This window comes from Cataglyphis hispanica, chromosome 2 (genome assembly GCF_021464435.1).
Source record: "Cataglyphis hispanica isolate Lineage 1 chromosome 2, ULB_Chis1_1.0, whole genome shotgun sequence".
Classification (NCBI taxonomy): domain Eukaryota; kingdom Metazoa; phylum Arthropoda; class Insecta; order Hymenoptera; family Formicidae; genus Cataglyphis; species Cataglyphis hispanica.
In genome coordinates, this window is record NC_065955.1 from 2695709 (window position 1) to 2719945 (window position 24237).

The following is a 24237-nucleotide window of genomic DNA, read 5'->3' on the forward strand; positions in this document are numbered from 1 at the left end:
GCGGCTAACGCTTTGTAAAGTAAGACACACGCTCGGAGAATGCGGCCAAAATGATATTTGTCGTCTAATAAACTTATTAAGAAAACGGCAGCGTATCGAGTACTTCTGACGCTAACTAATAAAAACTACACGGAACACTAATCGCAAAGTAGGTCGTTACAATTCGTATCTTGATGAATCGGATGCATATTTGACGTAAGGATGCGTATGAGACGATCGAAGCAAAATTAGCTAAAAATCATTTTGTGTCAAAAGTTTTATAAGACTGAGTGTTTAAAAATTTATTTTTTGACTTTCTGATTTAATAAAATTAAAAAAAAATCTTAATAAGAAATAAATTAAATATATTTTATCTCTTATAGATGAAAAACATTCAAACATGATTTTATTTTTAAATAAAATATAATTCTGCTTTGTAAATTTTTAAAAGTTTGTTTTATTTCCGCATTCTGTAACATTTAGCAATACGCTTAGAAAGATTCAATAATCAATGATCAATAATTAGTGATCCATCTAAAATAATTAATTATTTATTAGAAACAAATAAAAAAAATAACACTTGTAAAGTCAAATTTATTGTACAAAAATATAAATAACAAATAATCTGTTTGTATCATTTTCTGCATCAGAATGGATATAAATTAAAATGTTATGTAATTAAATATCAAGATGCTTCGATCCGATACTACGCAAAAAATATATATTTTAAAAAAAAAAAGTGAGTATAAAAATGATGACATCGTGATGCATGTCGCATACAATTCCTTAAGGTGATGACCCTTTAAGGTGATGATCTTCATTGTGACACGTTGACGAACGAACGAATACGCGGAACAGTAATTCTATGCTGACAATACCGATACACGATTTTTCATAGACTTCCATGAATTGCTTACTATGACACTATTTAGATAATTTCAAAGATATATAAGTGTCAAGAAACATTTCAATCTTATTGTTAGAATAATAATAATTATTTCAAATTAATCTTGAGTTTCAATTAATAGTTTATTAAATAGTTTATTAATTATATATCTTTTCTGCTTTTCTCTCTATTAACATCTGAAAAACGCTTAAAATTATCATAAATATCGATTTGTATCTCTCAATAAATTTTGCTGTTGAATTGTCAAAGTGATAGATTAATAAGATTAATAAAAACATAAATAAATTTAAACAAAATAAAATTTATTTCTGTAGAATTAAATATTTTTTAAGAAAAAAGGATTGCTTTGAAATGATTATTGAATCAGACTTAACGATATAATTAAGATAAAAATATATACTTCTTCGTATTTTATTTTTTAAAATTCTACTTTTATTAGATTTTTTATCAGATGATTAAATTTTCCTTTTGTTTTTCTTTTTTTCTCTATAAAATAAGAAATATCATTCGTTAACATGAGTAATCGAGGAAGGAAATGAATAAGTATGTCAGGCTCAGGAAAAGGGAACGAGGGGGTAGTTGCAGAATAAAGCGACGGCGCCTAGTAAAACAGAGGATGATGACCTCCCCTACATCATGCAGAGCATCTGCTAAATAGATGGTACGTCGGTTACCACGAGTCTAGTCGCCCTCAGCCTCTCGATAGAGGCGAATCGGGAGATTAGAATCTGTATTTACTTCGATCTTCAGTACAGAGTCTATATTCTACCCCTGCGAATAGAGAAACGCTCCTCGATGAGGCGGCAGACTCTAGATCTGGTCACGGGGCTCCTCGTGATCCAGCTGCTGTTGCTGTCAGATCAAGTAAATACTGTGAGAAATCGGCCCAGGAAACAACGGTCCAGGTCAGAACAACCGCAATCGCAGCAACCTGTTACTGATTACAATTACGATTATTATGAGAACTATGACGATTATGAAGAAAAGAACGGTGAGTTTAAAAAATTAGATCACGCGATAATTAAAAGAAAGAAAGATTATATTACTTGAATATTAATTTATCAATCAACGTGTAATATTAATGTACGATGTAATTGACTCACATTATATTATAAGATAAAAACGGTGATTGACGTAATAATTTTCTTACAATTATTGATTTTGCAGTATTTTTTATGTCGTAGAGCTTCTTATTAAGAGATATCATGAGAAATTACGAAATTTAATCTCTGTAAATCTCAAGAGCAAACTTTTTAAGTTTTCTCGTTATGCAATATATGATAAGTACCTAAATAAAATCATTATTTTATTTATTTATTACATAATAGCAATATAATTTTATCTATAAGTTCTATATAATAATAATAAATTGAATATAAAATTTTATTTAATAAATTATAAAAAAAAGAATTTTTATAACATGTGTTATAAATAGAAAACAGGACAGTTATTTCGAAATGCCGGAAGTCTTGTGCCAAAGATCAATCTCATTAAGACATATAAAACAATTAATTGCTCGTGTTTTAATCAGAGCAATGCAATTAATATCATTCATTTCAATTTAACTTACGGCTTAAGTATCTGGTTTAGCTTCCTTGTGGATAATAAAGACGCTAAAACATATTCCGTCATTACGAATGATATTCGCACGATTATTGTTACAATAATCGTGCGAATAAGACGTTAACATTAACAGTTTTATATTTTTCTTCATTGAATAATAATAACAATATTATTTAATTGATCAGAGACCACGACAATATTGCCACCTCCTGCGATACCATCATCAAATATACGAGTTTCGGGTGAGCATGCGATTACTATATCATTTTAATGCGAACAAAATTATTATGAAAATAAAAGAAATTGATAATTATTGTCATGTATGATTGAATGTAGGATTGTCCACATCGTCGATAGAAAGTACTGCGTCTTCATATAGACCTGAAAAACCTACAGATTTGCCAACTTCGACGACAACTTTATTTGGTAAGTGACAAATTAAGTATCTTTTATTATCATTGTGTTTAGAGAAACAGAGAAATACATATGTAATGACTGATGATATATGATTGATAAATAATTAATGTTAAAAGTAATTATTCCTGATATTAAAGAATGAAAATCTGTATTAATCAAATCTATTTTTTTGTCATACCTACATATTATTTTCATATATAATCAGATATTATCTTCATATATTTGTGTATATTTTTGTATATTATAAAATTATATTTTTGGCATTAGTTGTTTGCTTTTCTTCGTGCAAATAGAGCGACAAATAGAATTAATTAAATAATAACGCTTGGAATAATAATCGAAAAAATAAACACAGCAAGAGTAAATGGATAATTAAATAAGATATTTTAATCGCATGTTTTCTGAGATTGATCGTTCACATTCTAGAGTTAGAGCAGACTAATGCTACACCCGAACAGAATCATTCAGTAAGTACAAAGTCATTAATAATTAAAAAATTAAATTGAATTTTGTGAAAAATGGTCTTTTTTCTGGTGTGTAGGTTCCGTCCGCGGAAATTTTACCGGGTGAAAGTAACATATACAGTTCTGTGGCTATACCTGGCCCACGAGTAAGTGCTTGTTCGTGAAATTAGCTAATAAATAAACAATTCTTTGGAAAATATTCACAAAAAAAACGTTTACCATAAAATAAGGGTGAACCTGGTCGACCTGGAGATGCTGGTCGTCCGGGTGATGCAGGATATCCTGGACAACCCGGAAGTCCGGGAATTCCAGGACCACCTGGTCTTCCAGGAGCTGTACCTGATGTAAGAAATGTTTTTTATTTAATTTAAAATCTTTTTATATTTTTTCTTTTATGTAACAAGAGAATTAGCGTGAGTTATTAATCAATTATTCGATATATTCTATAATTTATACATCTCTTTTACGTAGTCATTTAGTAATTTATTAATATAAAATATCGATTACATAACAGGTATCTCTATATTATCAACAATTGGCTTTGTCTCAAGCGAATCAAGATAAAGGCCCAACAGGTGCAGCTGCATCATTGTATGGACCAGAAGCATATCCTTATATTCAAGCGCAAGTAGGCCCCATAGGTCCACGAGGTCCTCCAGGTAAGTTGTAATTATTTCAATTGTTTTATCTGAATAATTATTCAATAAATGATTGTTGATCTTGTATAAATAATAATTATTTTAATATATGATTCTGTCTTATCTAAAAATGTTTTATTACTTAAAATCTTATTTATTGTATAAAAATTATATTTTCTGTATGTACTTATTTGTAGGTCCAGCTGGTGCCCCGGGTCCTCAAGGTTTCCAAGGTGCACGCGGTGAAGCTGGTGAACCGGGACTTCCAGGTTCTCCTGGAACGCCAGGTCCTCGAGGCTTACCAGGACTACCCGGAAAAGACGTAAGAGATTATAACAAAAATTCTTTATATACAAAAAATATTAAAAATGCTGTAAAATATGTAACGACAGGGTACTAGTGGAGAAGACGGTGAAACCGGTCCGCCAGGATCACCTGGTGCCGTGGGGCCACGAGGTCTTCCAGGTATGCCCGGACTTCCAGGAATAAAAGGCCATCGTGGTTTTCCGGGTCTAGATGGAGCAAAAGGTGAGCAAGGAGTTACTGGCGAAAAAGGATCTATGGGAACACCAGGACCAATGGGGCCGATAGGTCCAATGGTATGTTAATAATATTCTCGGAATGTACAAGAGCAAAGAAATTTAAAACAGAAAAATATTTTTTATAGTCATGAAATAAGTTTTTATCTTTAGTACATATTTAATGTACATATTTAATACATATACTAATACATATACTAATACATATACTAATACATATACTAATACATGTACTAAATATTTAATATATATTTAATGTTGAAGAGAGAAAGAGGAGGTGAGAGAGAGAGAAAACATATTGTTTTGCACAAATGCTATTGTTAATACAGGGTCCAGCGGGGCCGCGTGGTGAGAGAGGTAGAGAGGGTTCACCTGGCTCTCCTGGATTGAGAGGTCTTGATGGAGTTATTGGACCGCCCGGGCCACCCGTAAGCTAATTATTCAATTCACACATGAATTCGTAATTTATATCTTGAAGAGATTTATTATAACATCTATTTAAAACAAAATTATAATACTTTTTGATTTACATTGTTATTATAAATAAAGTATACAATTTGCATAATTTATTGCTTAAAATACAACATTATTATCATTTGCTTATAGGGTGCTGCGGGTAAACTTGGCTCACCAGGTTTTCCAGGCATTCCTGGGCTTAAGGGTGATCAAGGATCACCAGGACCGAAAGGAAGTCAGGGTTTACAAGGCCCGCGAGGTAAGATATACTTTTATTGTTATTCATTAAAGACAAAGTTGCATCTTTTCTTATAAACATATTCATATTTACTTTGAAGGAAAGCGATATTTGTTTTCCTGATCTCTTAATTAATATTTCCAACAAAGGTGAAAGTGGTCGTCCAGGACAGCCTGGCGAGACGGGTCCGCAGGGTGTTAAGGGTAAAGATGGGGTTCCCGGCGAGAAAGGAGAAAGCGGAGCGATAGGACCAGTTGGTTTGCCTGGACTTCCGGGTGCTTTAGGTCAACCGGGAGCATCGGGCAATCCTGGTATTCCTGGAGCCAAAGGAGCAGTTGTATGCATAATTAGCATTCCGTTTATAAATTATATGTCTTTAAACTTTATATACAATCTTGACGATATTTTTACAGGGCTTTCCTGGTGAAAGGGGTTTTAAAGGTGATTCTGGCGTGAAAGGTGACGCAGGAATGCCCGGGCCGCGGGGACTTCCCGGACCTCCTGGAAACGAAGGCAAGAGAGGCAACAGAGGAATGCGTGGACCAATTGGTGCCGCGGGACCTCCTGGAGAACGCGGTGCACCTGGAATGCGTGGGCTTCCTGGGCCGGATGGTCCTATCGGACCTCATGGTATTCCTTGTTATGTTGATTGGAACATCATTAAATACATGAAAACATTTGCATACATAAATATTATTGTTATGTAAAAATTGTCAATTAATAGTATAAGCTGAGAATAATATTTTAATTATATTTTGTCATATATCATATTTTTTGAAAAAGAATATTATACTCAGAAAAAAATTAATTTCTTGAAAATAATATAAAAAAATAGAAATCTCAGATCAGATCAAATTTTTTAAAATTATAAAGAAGATTTCAATATTCTCTATATTCAATATTTCTCAAAAATTCTGTCTTGGATTGTTTTCACATTTTTTCTTTCTATACATATACATACAAAAAAACAATGTAATAAATATAATAATTTTAAGTAATTATGATTATAAATAATTATCAGGACAACCGGGTGATCGTGGTCCAGCAGGAGCTATTGGGCCGAAAGGAGCCACTGGGGATCCTGGACGACCTGGACCGCCAGGATTACAAGTTTGTAGAAATATTTGAATATTATGGTTTGAGTAAAATGTATATAATAAATATTAAAAATTATAAATATTAAAAATTTCAGGGTTTGCGCGGTTTGATGGGTAGACCAGGAGCTCCTGGAAAACCGGGCAATCCTGGCGAACGTGGAATTCAAGGTGCAGATGGCAAACTCGGAGAACAGGGTCCGCCTGGACCGCAAGGTCTATCAGGACCATTAGGAGCGCCAGGAGAGAGAGGATATCCCGTAATTGATATTATTGGTTTCTCGTAAATTAACGCACGCAAAACTTTCTACAGAAAATACATTTTGATAAATAAATACAAAAATATAAGATATTTTTGTGCACGTATTGAGCTTTGTACAATACACACAAGTATTGCGAGTATTAAAATATTAAAATATTAAATAATAAAATTAAAATGTACAGATATTAATATTGTGTTCTAATTATATTCAATATCAAATTTTTATGTTACATCAGGGAGAACCAGGAAAAGACGGTGAGCCTGGTAATCCGGGATTACCCGGTCCAAGAGGAGATACTGGTAAAGAAGGACCTCCGGGAGTACAGGGTCCACCAGGTCCATCAGGAAACGACGGCGCGCGTGGTTCTCCGGGATCAATCGGGCCCAGAGGATTTCAAGTACGCAGCTTAGAAGTGTATTTATATTCTCATGATGCGGAATATAAGCAAAATGCAAAAAATTTAACGTGCTAATAAAATTTATGCTTATGCATAGGGTCTTCCAGGCGCCACTGGTAATCCAGGCGTTCCAGGCAAAGACGGAGAACCGGGGATACAAGGACCTCCCGGGTCGCCAGGATTAGTCGGCAACAGAGGCGAGCGAGGAATTCCAGGCGAAAGAGGACTTATGGGACTTCCAGGACCTATGGGTCCAAGAGGAGAAACTGGAGCTCAAGGCGTTGATGGTCTTACTGTAGGTTATTATCTTGCTTATTTCAATTCAGAACTAGAATATTCCGTCATTTCCATTTCTATTCATTTAATGTGATAATATTTAAGATGATTTAAAAATAAGCTTTTTAATTTAGATGCAAAATTTTATATTTAAAATAAATTTCCAAATTATTGATTAATTAATGCAGTTTTGGCTTTAAAAGTCTCATATGTTAGCTGTTAGCATATGACAGACCCAAAAAGATTCTTATATATCGTATATAATATGAATGCAATATTTACATATATTTATATTATTTATTTTATTCAGGGCTTACCAGGATCTAAAGGAGAAAAAGGAAGTTTCGGTGCACCAGGATTGTTAGGACTTCCTGGCACAAGAGGATTACCTGGAGAATCTGGTCAAAAAGGAGAAAGGGGAGCGCTCGGACAGGTTGGCCCTGAAGGTCCACCAGGTAACTCCTACATTTTTATTTATGAAAAATATATAATATGTTTTAATTAATTTGCAAAATATTAATGTCAATGTGATAATAATTCAATCAATGACAACTTATGTATTAAAAGATCATCGATATTTTTTTACTTAAATATTGCAGGACACATTGGAGAACGTGGCTTGCAGGGAGAAGTTGGACCTCCCGGTCCTCCCGGGGAACCAGCGGAACGAGGTGATCCGGGTCCACCTGGTCTTATTGGCGAGCCCGGAGCGCCTGGCAATCCAGGGGAAAGAGGTCTTCAAGGATTGCAAGGCTCACCGGGTTTTCCAGGCCAACAAGGATTAATAGGACTTCCTGGTCTAAAGGGTGATCGTGGATATCCGGGCTTAAAGGGAGAGCAAGGAAATCCGGGACTATCTGGTAATGAACAAGTAGTTCTAAACTATTTTTTAACTAATAAATTGATAAGGTTGCTCGTAAAAAATTATTGTGTGCTTGCAATAATATTGTATATTAATATATTTATTATATATGTTTTTATATATTATATATATTTTATAATATATAGATTAGAATTTTTTTACACGTAAGTATATAAATTTACATTGGATAATAGGCAGTCCGGGCGAAGCTGGACCACCCGGATCTATTGGACTTACCGGTGCTAAGGGAATTAGAGGTGAACCGGGTACACGAGGTGAACCTGGCTTGATGGGACCACCTGGTATTGCGGGACATGTCGGTCCAGCGGTAAGTCGTTAATCTTCACAAATTTTAACGAGCAAATGTCAAAAATATATGCTATATAATAATATGTAATAAATAATAGAATATTGGAGATTAATATTATATATAGAGTTATACAACTGGAAATGTTATATAGGGCCCACCAGGAAATATAGGATCATCTGGTGCTCCAGGATTGCCTGGTGCCAAGGGCAACGCAGGCGATCCTGGGCGTCCTGGAAATCCAGGTCCGATCGGTAATCCTGGTTTACCCGGAATAGATGGAAGTAAAGGCGAAAGTGGGTCTCCAGGTCCTCAAGGGCCTACCGGTCCTCAAGGATCTCAAGGTCCACCCGGCGAGAGGCTTGCCAGGCTTACCCGGCTCTCCTGGTTCTATAGGAAACAGGGGATTACGCGGGACGCCCGTAAATATGTTATATTTAAATAATATTTTTATTCTTTAGTTCTTTATTTTATATTTATCTATTTACTTGAAAATATATAAATTTTAAATATATTTTTTGCTTATATTTTAATTACTATTATTTTTTTTTTAATTTGTAAGTAATTTAATATACAAAATATTTATTACTATTGCAGGGTGAAATAGGACAACCTGGAAAACCAGGTGCAGAAGGTCCACCCGGACCTTCCGGATTAATAGGCCCTCCTGGCCCGCCTGGTCATGTGGGAGAAGCAGGACCGGAAGGACCAGTTGGAAAACCTGGACCACCGGGAATAGGTGGTCGACCTGGTGATAAGGGACCACCCGGAGTACCTGGTGCAGCAGGCCAGCCTGGTTCACCCGGATTACCAGTGATTATGACTTCTATTTTTTAGTCTATTTTTTTTTAATTAATGTATTAACGCAATAATAAAATAAAAATATATTAATATGAAATTATATCAATAAAAATTTATTTGTTTTGTCTTTAAATAGGGGCCCCCTGGATCTACAGGATCTATCGGACCTGCTGGAGAACGTGGTCCAAAAGGCGAAGCGGGACCGCAAGGAGTAGAAGGTCCACAGGTAGTGTAATACACGTTTAATTAAATTCAATTAATTTAATAATAAAACTGGAGATATTAAACTCGTTTTAATTTATGATATTAAAAGTCTTAAAAAAGTCTTAAAAAAAGTATATAAAAAATATTTTGTATAAAATAATAATGTATATATAAATCAAATTCTGCGCACATGTATTATAACATTTGTAGGGTCCACGAGGAAAACCTGGTCCACCAGGCCTCGAAGGCGCAAAGGGCGATCGCGGAGAAGAGGGGCCGAAAGGGCTAAAAGGACATCGCGGATTCAATGGTTTGCAAGGATTGCCCGGATCTCCTGGTTTACCAGGAGAAAAAGGTATACCAGGTCTGCCAGGACTCCCTGGTAAAGATGGGGAGCCAGGAATTAGAGGTAGTCCTGGACGGGAAGGCAGCCCAGGACCTATTGGGCCTGCCGGGAGTTCTGGACCAAGAGGTCCACCTGGAGAAGAAGGTCGTCATGGCTCGCCGGGTCTTCCAGGACCTCCCGGACCACCCGGTCCTCCTGGTGAAGTTGGTTTTGGTTACGATACCGCTTCTCTAGCAGCATTTATAGGTATGATTTAATTAACTGAAAAATCATAAGATATATTTGTACAAATACACTAGATTATAATTTATTGTAATTGATTTTTATATTTTATAAAAACGTCTAAAACATTTTCTAAATTTTTAAAATATTGTTTAAACTTTCTTGACATTTATTTGAGTTTTTATTTCTTATTATTTGAATTTTTATTTCTTGAATTTTTTAAGGATATTATAAACGTATTAGCGTTAAAAAGAAAAATTTTTTGTTATATTTGTTATACAGCACAAGGTCAAACTAAAGGACCAGATCCACTTGGTGATGAACCACCGAGAATATTTAATAAAGATATTACTGAAGAAGAACGAAGAGAATTGCTTATGAAAGCATATGAAAATTTAAAGTCATCGTTTCAAAAATTGATAAAGCCAGATGGTGAAAAGAATTCACCGGCCAAAACCTGTCGAGATCTATTCATTGCCTACCCGGATAAATTATCTGGTGAGTTTTGAAGATCACTATATAGTTTATACATTATAATTACTGTACTTTTCTAGTAAGTTTGCTATTTTTCCAATTTTAATATAAATGGAATATAAATTTTTATTCCATTTTTATGACAGAAATATCAAATGTAATGGCAAAATTTCTCCTAAAAAAAATTATGCTAAATAATCTTTAATTCAAATATAGCATAAATTAAATAAAATTGTTCAAATATATTATCACGAGCCCCACTTTCTGTATATATATATAGAACTATTGTATACAAAGAATATAGATATGAATTAAAATATTTAAATTAATATAAATTTATATATATATGTATTGTATAATGTAACAATAGGCGAATATTGGATTGATCCAAACGAAGGAGATGTCCGAGACGCAATTTTGGTGCATTGTGATGCTGAGAAACGTGCAACTTGTATTTTACCGAGTCCCGCACGTTCACCAGAAATTACTCACATCACTGATCAACAGGAAACCTGGCTGAGTGAGATAGATGGTGGCATGAAGGTTGCTTTACATTGTATTCTATATATTTGCTGATTTCGGCTGTTTTAATTAACGTAATGAAAGATATAAAATGCATTTATTAAAAATAAATGCTTAAAATGTTCATACATTCACAGATTACATACAAAGCGGATAACAATCAGATCAATTTCTTGCAATTGCTCTCGAAACATGCGCAACAGAATATTACGTATCACTGTAAAAACAGCGTCGCTTACTTCGATTATGAGCGAAAAACGTATAGAAAGAGCTTAAAGCTACTAGCTTGGAATGACGTTGAATTGGTACCACGTGGCAATCAACGTCTTAGGTACGAGATGATAACTGACGAGTGTAGGGTAAGTTAAATTTCATTGTATAATACTTTTAATTCTATTCACAGGTCTACCCTATATTTTTATTTTTAATAAAAAATGAGATAACTTTATAGGCAAAATTTTAAATTGTTGCTAATATTTTTAAATTTAATGATTTTATTTAATTTTTTTATTTTTATATAAACAATTGTTTATGTAATATAAATAGAAAGGATATATTGATATGGCTTATATTAAAAAATCTCTTATATTAGAACACAAAGATGTCCGTTTGAATTTAAATGTACAAATAAAATATTATACTGTTTATTATATTTTTATAAAGGCAGTTTTACATTGTGTCCTATTATATAATTTATTTATATATTCATCAATTCGTAGCTTCATCAAAACCATTGGGGTAAAACTATAATCTCATATGAGACAGAAAAACCCATAAGACTTCCCATCTTAGATGTGGCTTTGCGAGATATCGGAAAACCCGAACAAAGCTTCTCCATTGAAATCGGCGCAGCTTGTTATCAATAATACAAAGTTCAATAATACGATACGATATTACGATTGTCATCTGACTATGCCTACGAACTATTCATCATTTTCCATTGTATAATGTTAAGAAAATGTCTTCCAATGTATCTTAAAGAGATGATATGATGATATATGTTAAAATTCCATTCTTTACAATAAAATTAATAATTAAATATATTTAACTACTGCGTAGTGGCTTGTATAACTTGTGATATTGCTATTTCTTACTCAAATCCTCAAATAGCGGAAGTAATTTACAAATACTTAACAAAATTATCTATAAATGAACTATATATTACCTCTCTTATATTTTAAGAAAAATGTGAAACTTAATTGGAAAAAATTGCGATAACTAAAGACCGATATCAAACAAATTTTATCAGAGTGCTTGAATATTATACACGATTATTATCCACGACGAGCAGCAGATATCTAAGTGTATAAAGATATTCGCGTAGTAACTTCGGATTTAGTATTATATCTGTAAAATATTTTAAGTCAAAATATTATATACGTAATAATAGATAGATTTTATATTTACGCGTCATATATTATTGCCACACGTTATTGTCGCGACATACATACACATACACATACATATATACAATATATCATGCGGATATTTAAGAAAAATAAAATTGTATGTGCATAATTAAAGTTATCGATTCAATATACATATTTCAGCATAATATTGGAATATTTTGTAGCGCGCAGTGTTTTTTTGCAAAAATTTACAATGCACATACATTTTACAAAATATTGCGTAACATTTCGCATTTATTTTTCTAGTTAAATCGTAATTAATAAAACGCGCGTACCGCAAGCCATATATATCCCTTAGCTATGTCTCTGCAATAACGATATTCTTTTTCTTTTTCTACCTTCGTTTTCTATTGTCTCTTTTTAAAGTATAAACGCATAAGCTTATTTTTTATTTTCGGTACAGAAAGTATAAAAAATATAAGAAATAAGAAAAAAGAATAGATGATAAAAAATATAAAAGTTAGACTAGATAAAAAAAGATCCGTTTTATCTATAAACGCAATTATCTATGTACTTTTATATGTATAAATTGTACTTCTCGCCAAATAAATTCATTTGATCGTTGATCTCGATGCGTCTATAGCTACTGTTGACGCATGCGTAAATGGAACTTTCCTTGGTCATCAATGTCAAATATGCCGACCAGTGCTGTATTAAAACAGTGGCACATGATATGCAAAAGAGAGTGATATGATACACTATCATATAAAATTCACATACTATGCCCATGCATTAATTATATTTATAATTAATTATATCTATAATAATCAACTTTTTTTTCTTACATTACATGTTATTAATATTTATTATAATTTCAAACTATTTATTATTAAATGCTGTAACACATATATAAAAAAAAATATATTATAAAGTTATGAGCATAATAATTATTATATGTATAATATAAATAGCATTATAACTGTATTTGAAAAGTATGTAAGAAATTTTTGCACACTATGCTGTCATCTGTTGCACCGCCCTTGCCGGACGGCATCTGTGTCGAGGTATCGCGTCACTGTCGTAGTACTCACGGCAAAAGGGAGCAGTTCGGGGTACTCGAGGAATCGCGTACTACTAAACTTCGGTCAGTCGTGTTCCAACCGTTCGTGTCGTCGGTCGTTTACGTACCGAAACTTTTCGCGATTCCTACAACGAGATAGACGCTCTCATGAGAATCCGAAGCACGTTTGCGATCCATTAAATCGAATACGTGCGGAGTACACGTGTCAGTGTTTGTTGTCCCGATCGCGCCAATTCTGTCAGCGAAGTTTTGCTCCCTTTCGGTTTATCGATCTCCGAACAAGCCATTTTCGCGCGCAATTTTTTCACGTGCAAGCACAGAGAGAGAACATCTTGCACTAAAAGATTGAGGTTAGTCTCACATTTACAGTGTTCGTGTTTGAATCATTATACTGACCCGGATGAAAGCCTTTTACCATGAATGATCTCAGCGTTAGTAGCATCATTATATATTATATAGTCTATTAGGTCTAATTCTTATTATTGCCCATTAAAGTAAAGTCCAAGAAACGATTCGAGAGTTTTGAAGCAGAACTACTTTGACGAAAATTTTATAGTTATAATTTTAAATTGTAAATTGTGTAAATAATTATATAACAACAAAATTATATTCAAGAAGTACAACAAATGAAAAATAAATATTTTTTTTTTTTGTAGTTAATTCTTTATTACTTATAATTATAAAAAATTGCGCGGTTAAATCAGAATAACACTGTATGTTTGTAAAAAAAATAACTATAAAAGAAGCTTGTACGCTAGTTGAAAAAAAGTTGATGTTTTTTCTCGACATTATCTTGAATAAGTCATTTGAAGAAGTATTATAAGTAATTATTATTGTCGCTTACATAAACAAAACTGGATTTTACACAGACATTCATAAATCACACTATGTCCCGAGACAAAATTAGACAGCAACTTTGCCAAGTTTAATGAATATGTACCTGTCAAAGAATAGACACGTTGACGTATTTCGTCAGATAATCCGTAAATATTATACCGAAAATATACACATACGTTAAAAAAAAGGCGATACGCGATACGTTATCACAATTATAATCATTTCGGGCGATACGTTGCCTTGAAACAACGAAGAACAGAGACATTTATATCATATGACTTATTGTCAGATCTGAATTTATTTATTACATAGCATGTTAATCACAAGTATAAAATTTTCACAGAAAGATAAATTTTTTTCTTTAAAAGAAGAAGAAAAGGAAAAAAAGAAAAATTGAAAATATTATTTCGTCAACGAAAAATAATAAGATCGAATAACGCTATTTTAAAACTTATTATTTTCAATGCGCATTCCATGCGTTCAATTCTTGTGTTCCTCCTTCATTATTCTATTTATAGTGATTATTGTTGCGTGTAATATATTCTAGCAATCAAATTATATTATCATTGTATGAATTACACGAGCTTCTAGTTTCCACACAAGCTCAGATAGCTACATTTCAAAATATTTAACGTAACTGTAATAAAAAATTAAAAAATAATTGCAAAATTACAGTTCGAAGAATCAAACAAAATTCTGACGAAAGTCGAGAAAATATTGCGTTCCCAGAATTATATAATACTGACAACTTCTCTTATATGATTGAGATAATTGTTTTCACGAAAATATTTCGGAATGTAGACAGCTGTGCGCGCAAAAGTGATAACGTGTCATCAGCGGATTACAATTCATTTTATCGGTCGTCTATAAATATATAATTCAAGTATTTTATATGTCACATATTGAATATTTACGAATAAAATCTCTATATTCCGGAAGCATGCTTTATTAATGATTTAAGATCAAATATTCTCTCATTATTAAAATAAAAAGACCAAAAACAGTGAATGATTAATGTCGAGAAATATTTGAAAGATTTAAAGACAAGATCAAATTGATGTTTAAGAAACTTATTATTTGGTATTACCATATGACATATATTTTCTTTTTCTAATAAAAAAAATAGAAAATCAGCTTAGTTTTGTATGCCTTTCTTATCTTACGGTCAATACAATTGGCATATAAAAGATTAAAACTGAAATGGAAAAATCCAACGAGAACGCAGTATTAATGACAAGCAAGCTCTGGATAAATATCTTGAGAAAATTAATCGATCATACAAATTAATTTAAATCAGTCGATGAATGAATATATTAAATATATCATATTTTTTGTGTCACTTTCGTCAATAATAGTTAATATTGACGCAATTGATAATTTATCAATATTAATTAATATTGACATGCAATTATTTACATTTGTTGTCTTTTTTTATTTTTTTCAAATTATTCACACAAATATCTTTCGAATTATTCACACTTTATTTCATATAGACGAAGTATAGTAACACTTTTTTTATCAAATCAATAAGTTTGTAGGCAATCAATAAATTCGTTAATAGGAAATTTAATCTCTACGACAGTTACATAAAAAACGTTCTATTTCGAAAAAAAAAAAAAACCGAGAATAAAAATTTCTGCGATAATCTTTTTTTAATTATACCTCGAGAGATACCTTTGTTAAAAAATATATTCAAAACACTAGTAATCACAAGTTTCCTGGATTCGTACTTATTCTATATTTGAAGTTGACATTGTTATACTATTTAGGTTTAGTGCGCCAAAATTATGACTTGTTGCGCAAGCCCAGTCATTCTAATATCGCGACGGTAATTTAAATATAGAATTTTCGTTGTGGCGTACGTGCTGCGAGCGTGACGTGCAAATGCGGTGTATTTTTCAGGTGCCCTCGTGATCATCCCGGAGGACGCCGTGTCGAGCACGTCACACGCGTGAAACGGCTCATTGTAAAAAATAGGAGCGCCGTCACTGAGCGTCCATTGACTTCAAACTCGGCGAGGCGGCATGACGCAACGCAATCGGTGAATCGATTAAACATCGTAAAAAAAAAACAAAAAAAAAACGAGCAGTCGCGAAGTCGACTATCATCGATTGACGAAGAATCCACGCTTAGTGGTGAAGATTGAGGGAAGTCTCCCGAGAGAATTTCTTTCTTCTTCACATCGTGCTCACATACGTGCATCTCGTTCTCACGCTAATAATACGATTGCGACGATCGTGCGTGACAAACAGTCAGAATGGCTCTCTTCCGGAAGTTCAATGGTAAGTACTTGTCAGTTAACGATTATTGATCGCACGATACTGTGTCTTTCTTGATTTTTTTATTTTTGTTATATATTTTCCATTTTCACTTTTTTTCAGATATTTATTATTTCTATTATTTTTATTGTTAAGTCTTTTTAAAACATTAATTGAAACTTGTTTATAATTATAACTTGTACGCAATGATTTTATATATAATGTACACGTATATATAGGTACAAAAACATTAATAATATTTCTTATTAATAGTCGTAGCCTTATTTTCGCATGGAGATTATTTTTGTACATATTTAATATCTATGATATTTGGAATATGAATCAAATGTATATTAGTTTGAGTGTTTGCTTTTGAAATATCGATAGTTCAATGTTCAATCTTCGCCAATATATATTGGCAAGTCTTCTTTAGACTTTGGTAAACAAATTCCAAAGTCTCTGATATATATCTGTTTCAGCACAGTTAAATATAAAATATGAATAATGACAAATGATTTAACAGTATAGATATTTGAGATTTTTTATAAACACAAAAAAAAATAATTTTTTTCTAAAATATTTTTTTGAAGGAAGCTCTGTGACATAATTTCCATGAATGTCACGTCAATGACACATATTTGTATAGTTCCTTTTATTCATAGCGATAAGCATCATCTCGAAAATGATAAGTCTGCAGTATAACTGCATTATATAAATGATAAATATTATGTGCTTACATACAGATTCGTGCAAAAATCTCAGGAAGACATAAACAGCGCACGCGATATCGGTTTCATACATGCGACCTTACGGCACGTCATTCTGCTTTTCGAAGGGAAATTTAAGTTAAGCAAACATTGCGCACGGTATTACGCAGCTGCATATTTGTCGCACGCAGCGTAATTTTTTTTCGAACGAGTGACGTACAACGTTGAGCGCGTCTCAACTTCGTACAAGGTGTCCGTAATACGAGCTTCTATTTTCTGCTGTTCATTTTGCAGAAATAGACCTACGGAACAGATATTGCACGTTCAATATTCTGGCACATTTTCCGTTCGTAACTTAAAAAAAGAAAACGCGAACTAATGAAGGATTTATCGATCGCGTACAAGGTCTGCGTCTATCAGAAGCATCGATCTTAATCTTGACGACGCATTCCGAACGAACACATTCTGATTTTAAATCAGATCTTTCAATGAAGACTCTTTTTATTATTAGAGATAATATTGTGAAAAGAAACTGCTTGCCTTGTGAAAACAATATTTTTTCTCTTTTTCAGTATTACATATCTTGAAAAATAAATATTCAATTGAAACTTTCTTAAAATTAAATTTATTGAAAATGTTAAGAAAAATTTAATTTCCTGTATAAAAGTTCCTTAAAATTTTGCCTGGTTATTATTAATAAAACGAAAGATTGTAGTGGAAACTCTTGAACAGCTATATACAACAAATTACAAATTATTTGTTAATGAGGTGAATATATTTAAACGTGTATATGAAATCACTTGAGAGACACTACATCATAAAAGTGTTTGTTGCTCAAAGATATTTTCCGATATATTATCGATATATTATCACGATTGATATTCTTGATCTGCCGACATGTAATTATCATACCCGAAAAAAAAAATATTATGCAACTCAAAGAGCTTTTGATCTTGAAATATTGTTTGCTTTGATATTTTGTATAATAGTTTTACACGTGTATTTATCTATTTTTGAATTATAATTTTTTTTTAGATTGCATTTGTCATTACATCGTTGTAGTGAATAACGCAATATCGTATTATTTTTATATCAATATCATATTTAAATATTTAAATATTTCATTATCTTTGTACACAGATAGTTATTAAAAATTAAGAACACGAAAAAAAGTTGAAAGAAAATAGGAAAAAAATTGTTTAGTCTAAAAAATACATAATACAAAAATAAGAAAATCGATATATCAAGAATTTTAAAAAATTATACAAAGATATAAAAAAGAAGTAGGAAATTGTAATTTTTTAATCTTATTTCTTTTATTTATTGCTCTTTTAGTTTCTTTGAATCTTATTTATTAAAAATAACTTATTTATTTATCTCTAAATAAGATTGCATTATCTCTCGATAATATAAAAGATGGTCTTTAATTAATTTTTAATGTGATTTTAATAAATAATAAAATAATATTTTATAACGAATTTTATTAAAAATTTGTTTGCCCACCAAACTATTTATATCTTGAAAATTAAAAAGTTGTGACAAAATTGTTTGTCTATAAAATTTTTAGAGAATAGTTCTATTTATTGATATAACTTATATAACCTATTTATAATTATTTTGCAACGATTCACATCAGTGATATATTGCTTACATCAGAATATGCAGCTGGATTTAATTTCATCTCTCAATAACAGTTAACTTAAAGATCAAAGTATATTGCTTCGTGCGATATGGAAAAGATGAAAAAGCTCTATTACAAAGCGCGAAGTAATGTTGTGAAGCTATCGATCCGATTTCTTTTATCATGTTCTGTAAATTATCAGCAATCCAATAACACTACGCATAATCGTTAATACAAGAGAGAATGATTGTTCAATCAGGCAGGTATAACTTTGTAACCTTGTAGAGAATTTATAACTTGCTCTAATATTTTTCCTTGAACGAGATTCACTTGAAACATAATCAGGATTGAGTGCAAGCATTAACAAATTCTTTATTTTAAATATAATTCTAATTAATCTTACAATTTCATAGACATAATATATATATCAATAATATATTAATAATAGATGATACATATTATTTATTATTTATTATTAATATCCTATTTGTATCCTATTAAGTATTGATATTAATAAATAAAAATTATAAATAATAGCTAATAAAAAGATAATATAAAGTGACATAATATCGCAAACCGGACAATCGCAGCTGTTTTTGTAGATATTATTACATGTAACAGGATGCGAGATGTTTACAGTAAGTCATGTGTTATTCATTCTTGATTTAAAATTATTAAGACTTATATGCTGAGAGATTCAAAGGTCAGATCTCGACTTTGTATTATAATAAAGCAAGCAAGAGCTATATTTATATTCATATTATAATATTTTGAAGTATATGCACGAGTATTTCAATAAATAAATAAATATTCATAGAAAGTTTGCAGAAAAGATTTAATAATAAATTATCGGGAAAATTTAATGCTAATAATAAAAATGTTATGATAGCAATACAATTTTAAATCGATTAATTGTAAAAAAGAGAAAAAATCTCTATAAATTATTAATTTGAATAAACATGATACCGTAATATTCTTCAATATACGTATTTTGATATTATATTTAAAAGTATCATTAAAAGTGAACACTTTATTTATTAGTTATAAAAATTATTAATATAGATTAGGACTATTATTGTATCATTAAAAAATATTATATCACATTTAGCAAATTATTGCCATTTATTCCGATTGATTCTTAGCAACAGATATTCGCATGTATTACAGAGAAGATTCCTCGAAGAGGGATTCTGGGGGCGATGATGTTTCTGGCTTGCATGTTCTCTTATGTCATTCGTACCAATCTATCCATAACTATTGTTGCTATGGTAAATGTTACAAGTAAAGACGGTGGCATAGGTCCAGCGTGCACTGTAGCAGATATAAAAACCAATAAGACAGTCGTGCTCAAAGATGTAAGTTGGCGATTGCGAAATTTATGTAGAAATTTTTACAAAATTACAAATATATCTTTGTTATATTTTTTTTTAGTTTGGAGAACGTTTCGAATGGAATCAACATATTCAAGGACTGTTATTATCAGGATATTTTTATGGTGTTCTACCGGCTAGTGTACCAGCTGGACTCTTAGCCGAAAAATATGGAGGTTCTAAAGTAGTGGCGTAAGTATAATTGAAAATATATTTTCTTAAATAACCATTAATTTATTTGCGGTTGATTATTCTTGGCCTTTTTGTGACATAGATTCGCCACATTAATACCCGCAGTATTAAATCTTTTGATGCCATGGGCTGCTTCTGTTCACTACGGTTTCGTCTTTGCACTTCGTTTTGTAATGGGATTTTTCGGGGTAAGTGGTTATATCATCTGTACATCTTTTAAATATATTATGAAATTGTGTGTTATTTTAATAAAACTACATTTTCCGCATTTATTTAATATACTTATTGTTAGTTTTGTTTTGTGATTTTTATATATCTAATTTTAATCATCATAGAGTATATCCTTAGCAAATTTGAAATAAATTTTTTCTCAATATATAATTTTATCTAATTTTTTGTAGATTTCTTAATAAAGAAATATATTGTTTATGCTTCTTTTTGTATAGTATATTTTCAATCAGATATGTAAATCCTTAGTAAGAGTAATATTAATTTTTAGGGCGCCGTTTATCCTGCTCTCCATGCGATGATTGCTAGATGGGTGCCTCCTGGTGAAAAGGGCATGTTTGTGTGGACTATGCAAGGTAATTATTTTTTCTTACTTATTTATTTACTTTAATGTAAAATATTTCTGATGTAATAATATGTAATATCCACACATATTGTTTTATTTTTTTAAAAGGTGGTCCATTCGGAACCGTTGTGACATTCGCTTTATGTGGCGCGGTGATTAGTGCTTATGGATGGAAAATTGCATTTTACGTTACAAGTGGACTTATGTTAGTTTTTTATGCTTTATGGGTATACCTAATATATGATACACCGGAGTTGCATCCCGGGATCACTGAAAAAGAGAAAAAATACATAAAAGAACAAATTGGCACTAGTGTCTCGAAGCAAAAGGTTTGAGATGTATTTTTCAAATAAAATACAAAATAATGAAAAATAAAAAAAGAGGTCATAAAATATACTAATATTAATATTTTACACAGGTTCAATTACCAGTAAAAGCAGTCGCTACATCTGCGCCATTCTTAGTATTACTATGGTCTCATTTTGCAAACATGTGGGGTATATATTTCATCGCTACAAACGGGCCCAAATACACATTAGAAGTCCTTGGTTTCAACATGAAATCGGTATTGTTTTTTCTGACGAATGTATTTCGCGAAAAAAATACGTTTTGATTATAACATTATATTTTTATCTTCTTGTTACTAAAGATTTTTTATTTTATTTATAGGGTGGCGCAATAACCGGATTGCCTTACATAGCTAGATTGGGCGCCGGAGTATTATTTGCAGCAGCGGGTGATTATGTGCGAAGGAAAAATTTTTTGACTCTAGGCTGGATAAGAAAGATATTTATGCTTTTCTGTAAGTAATTTGAAACAATCTGTATTAAGAGTTGCGATGTTGTAATGTATGTGCACATGTATATATAAATAATTGTTATGCAATCAATAATTATTGCATATTATACGAACAGCTCACATAGGACCTGCAGCTTGTTTACTAGTAATGACATATGCCGGTTGCGATGCCACAATTGCGATGATAATGTTAATACTGGCGTTGGCCTTCAATGGAGCCGCATGCCAGACCAACTTACAGAATCATCAAGATTTAGCACCGAACTATGCTGGTTCTTTATACGGAATTATGAATACATTCGGTAGTTTCCCCGGATTCATCATTCCACCCATTATTGGTGCTTTGACCAATGAGAGGGTATGTTATACCTTTAAAATTATATCAAATATATATAGATTTTAAAACTTTGTTTACATGGTTTCATATTACAGAACGGAATTGAAGAATGGCGTGTAATGTTCTGGATATCGGCGGTAGTATTTACATCAGCAACGGTACTCTTTTGGATATTTGGATCGGCGGAAATTCAACCGTGGAACGATACGACTCATACTAATGTGCCTACTATTGCCGAAGAAGAAAAGCGGATAAATGAAACAACGAAAGATACGGCGATCGATACGGAAACCGAAGAAAATGAACTGAAGAAAATGTCTGTAGTGACTTAGAAAATGAAGTGAAGGTAATGTGTATCCATGTCTGTACAAAATTTATAGTCTATTGCCGAAAAGAGAGTGCATTTGAAAAAAATACAAATTTTGACTCTGTCAGAAAATGTTACTATTATGTCAGATTTTATATACCAATTACAACCAATATTTATACAACTTCCAATTGTTAAACAATTTTGGGTACAAAGAGAATTATCTCCTTGTTATAATATATATTGAAAACTTGAAATGGAAGAATTAAAATGATGTACAGAATATTTAATATAGAATATTCAATCATGTTTTAATTTAGAATGAATAGAATTTGCGCTCCCCAATTACAGATACATTACATATTGCTAGAATATCACGGCAGATCTTTTATATTTAATCCGATTTATATTTTCTTAGATGTGCGCGAAAAATTATTTTTTCACGCTCTTTTTTTTATTGCCGCGTATAAGACTGTAGGATATTTCAGAAGATAAAACGCGTTTTAGATTTTATATATTTTTCATAATTCTCATGCATTTGTATTGTCTCGAATATTTAATTATAAGTATTTATATATTTGATATTACATTTTCGTGTCACGTGTACTACTTACATTTTATAACGTCACGGTCATCAGATAACTAAAAGAGTTATAAATATGGTATTCAAAGAATGTATCGAAACATAAGAATACTCTGTAGTGCATTTTTTTATTTTGTGCCAAAGTATATGTACGTTATTCTCATTGAAAAGTTAACGAAATGTATCATCGATGAATCTAGTAATAAAGACCTTGGCATTGTCTTTGAACCAATAATAAATGGCCAAGGTTAAGTTAGATATTATAAATATTTTATGCTAAGCACATTAAATCATCACATATATATCTCATTATACACAATGAAGCTTTCTCTGCGCGAAACGATTTTATATATAACTGTGATATATATAATCGCAGTAATTTAGATGTACACACCAATCTGGATTTTAATCGCGGCCAGTGATCTGCAATTTGTTTAATATATCACTTTATTTGAACATCTCGGATAAATTGAGACATTAAATGATTACAAAATCATCACTTCCGCCATTATGCGGATAAAAGTAGCTTATTCTCTAATTTTCATTTGTGAGAGCTTCCTAGTACTTCAGAGAATAATGATTCTGGAAATTGTAAAATTGAATCATTCATATCCAAAAAAAAATTGCACTTTTGAATATGCAAAGGAAAAATACATTACGTAGATCATGAAAAATATATCTATGCATATGCGTTTGCTATAGAAAATAAAAAATAATAAATATGTTGTTCCAATATGTTTTAAAGACGATTATTGTTCAAATTGAACTATTTCGTCGTAATATTTATTATTTTGTCAATAATAATGTTACTATGCATGTAGTTATTTTAAAATCTGTGTAAAGTGTTTAGCAATAATATTGCGCACGTAACAATCTTAAAGAAAACAAAATACATGAAGATAAAACTTGTTTTTTTAAACTAATTTTAAATGAATTATGCGCATGTATAGATGTGTCATAATGTTTTTAATTGCGGACTTGTATATGTTATTTATAGACACATTTTAATATATGTTTATTAATTAAATTATAACTCACGACAGCATTTGTTTTATGAAATTCACATACTGCGAATCGTAGTAGATCATACATGTATAACAAATGATCGAATATAATTTGTGATTTCTCATATGATAATAAAGAAATTCATGTGTGTCTCTATAAATATGATTACATTTATTATTATCTATTAGCTAGATAAAGAAGCTTTTTTCTAGATGGTTTCTATATTAATAAATGGAAAAAAATGAACAA

General features: G+C 31.4%; 2 protein-coding genes across 2 annotated transcripts; both read left to right on the forward strand.

Moving 5' to 3' along the window:
* The first annotated feature begins 1511 nt into the window (after window positions 1-1511).
* Window positions 1512-12875, forward strand: LOC126856323 (collagen alpha-1(I) chain-like). The gene is given in 29 exon segments (XM_050604742.1): window positions 1512-1877; window positions 2635-2691; window positions 2786-2875; window positions 3293-3333; window positions 3408-3476; window positions 3561-3674; window positions 3845-3989; window positions 4166-4290; window positions 4361-4567; window positions 4837-4935; window positions 5114-5222; window positions 5351-5538; window positions 5615-5831; window positions 6223-6311; window positions 6394-6555; window positions 6794-6955; window positions 7053-7250; window positions 7542-7686; window positions 7831-8091; window positions 8288-8421; window positions 8555-8754; window positions 8756-8822; window positions 8998-9213; window positions 9338-9427; window positions 9616-9997; window positions 10256-10471; window positions 10818-10990; window positions 11107-11328; window positions 11689-12875. Coding segments are annotated over 29 exon segments (4521 nt in total). The 5' UTR covers window positions 1512-1681; the 3' UTR covers window positions 11836-12875.
* A 537-nt stretch (window positions 12876-13412) lies between these two features.
* On the forward strand, window positions 13413-24148 carry LOC126856499 (sialin-like). The gene is made up of 11 exons (XM_050605047.1): window positions 13413-13749; window positions 16139-16518; window positions 19990-20177; window positions 20254-20384; window positions 20467-20572; window positions 20884-20968; window positions 21067-21287; window positions 21377-21523; window positions 21628-21760; window positions 21873-22114; window positions 22189-24148. The coding sequence occupies exons 2-11, from the start codon at window positions 16494-16496 to the stop codon at window positions 22423-22425; spliced, it is 1515 nt and encodes a 504-aa protein (XP_050461004.1). The 5' UTR covers window positions 13413-13749; window positions 16139-16493; the 3' UTR covers window positions 22426-24148.
* Window positions 24149-24237: the final 89 nt, after the last annotated feature.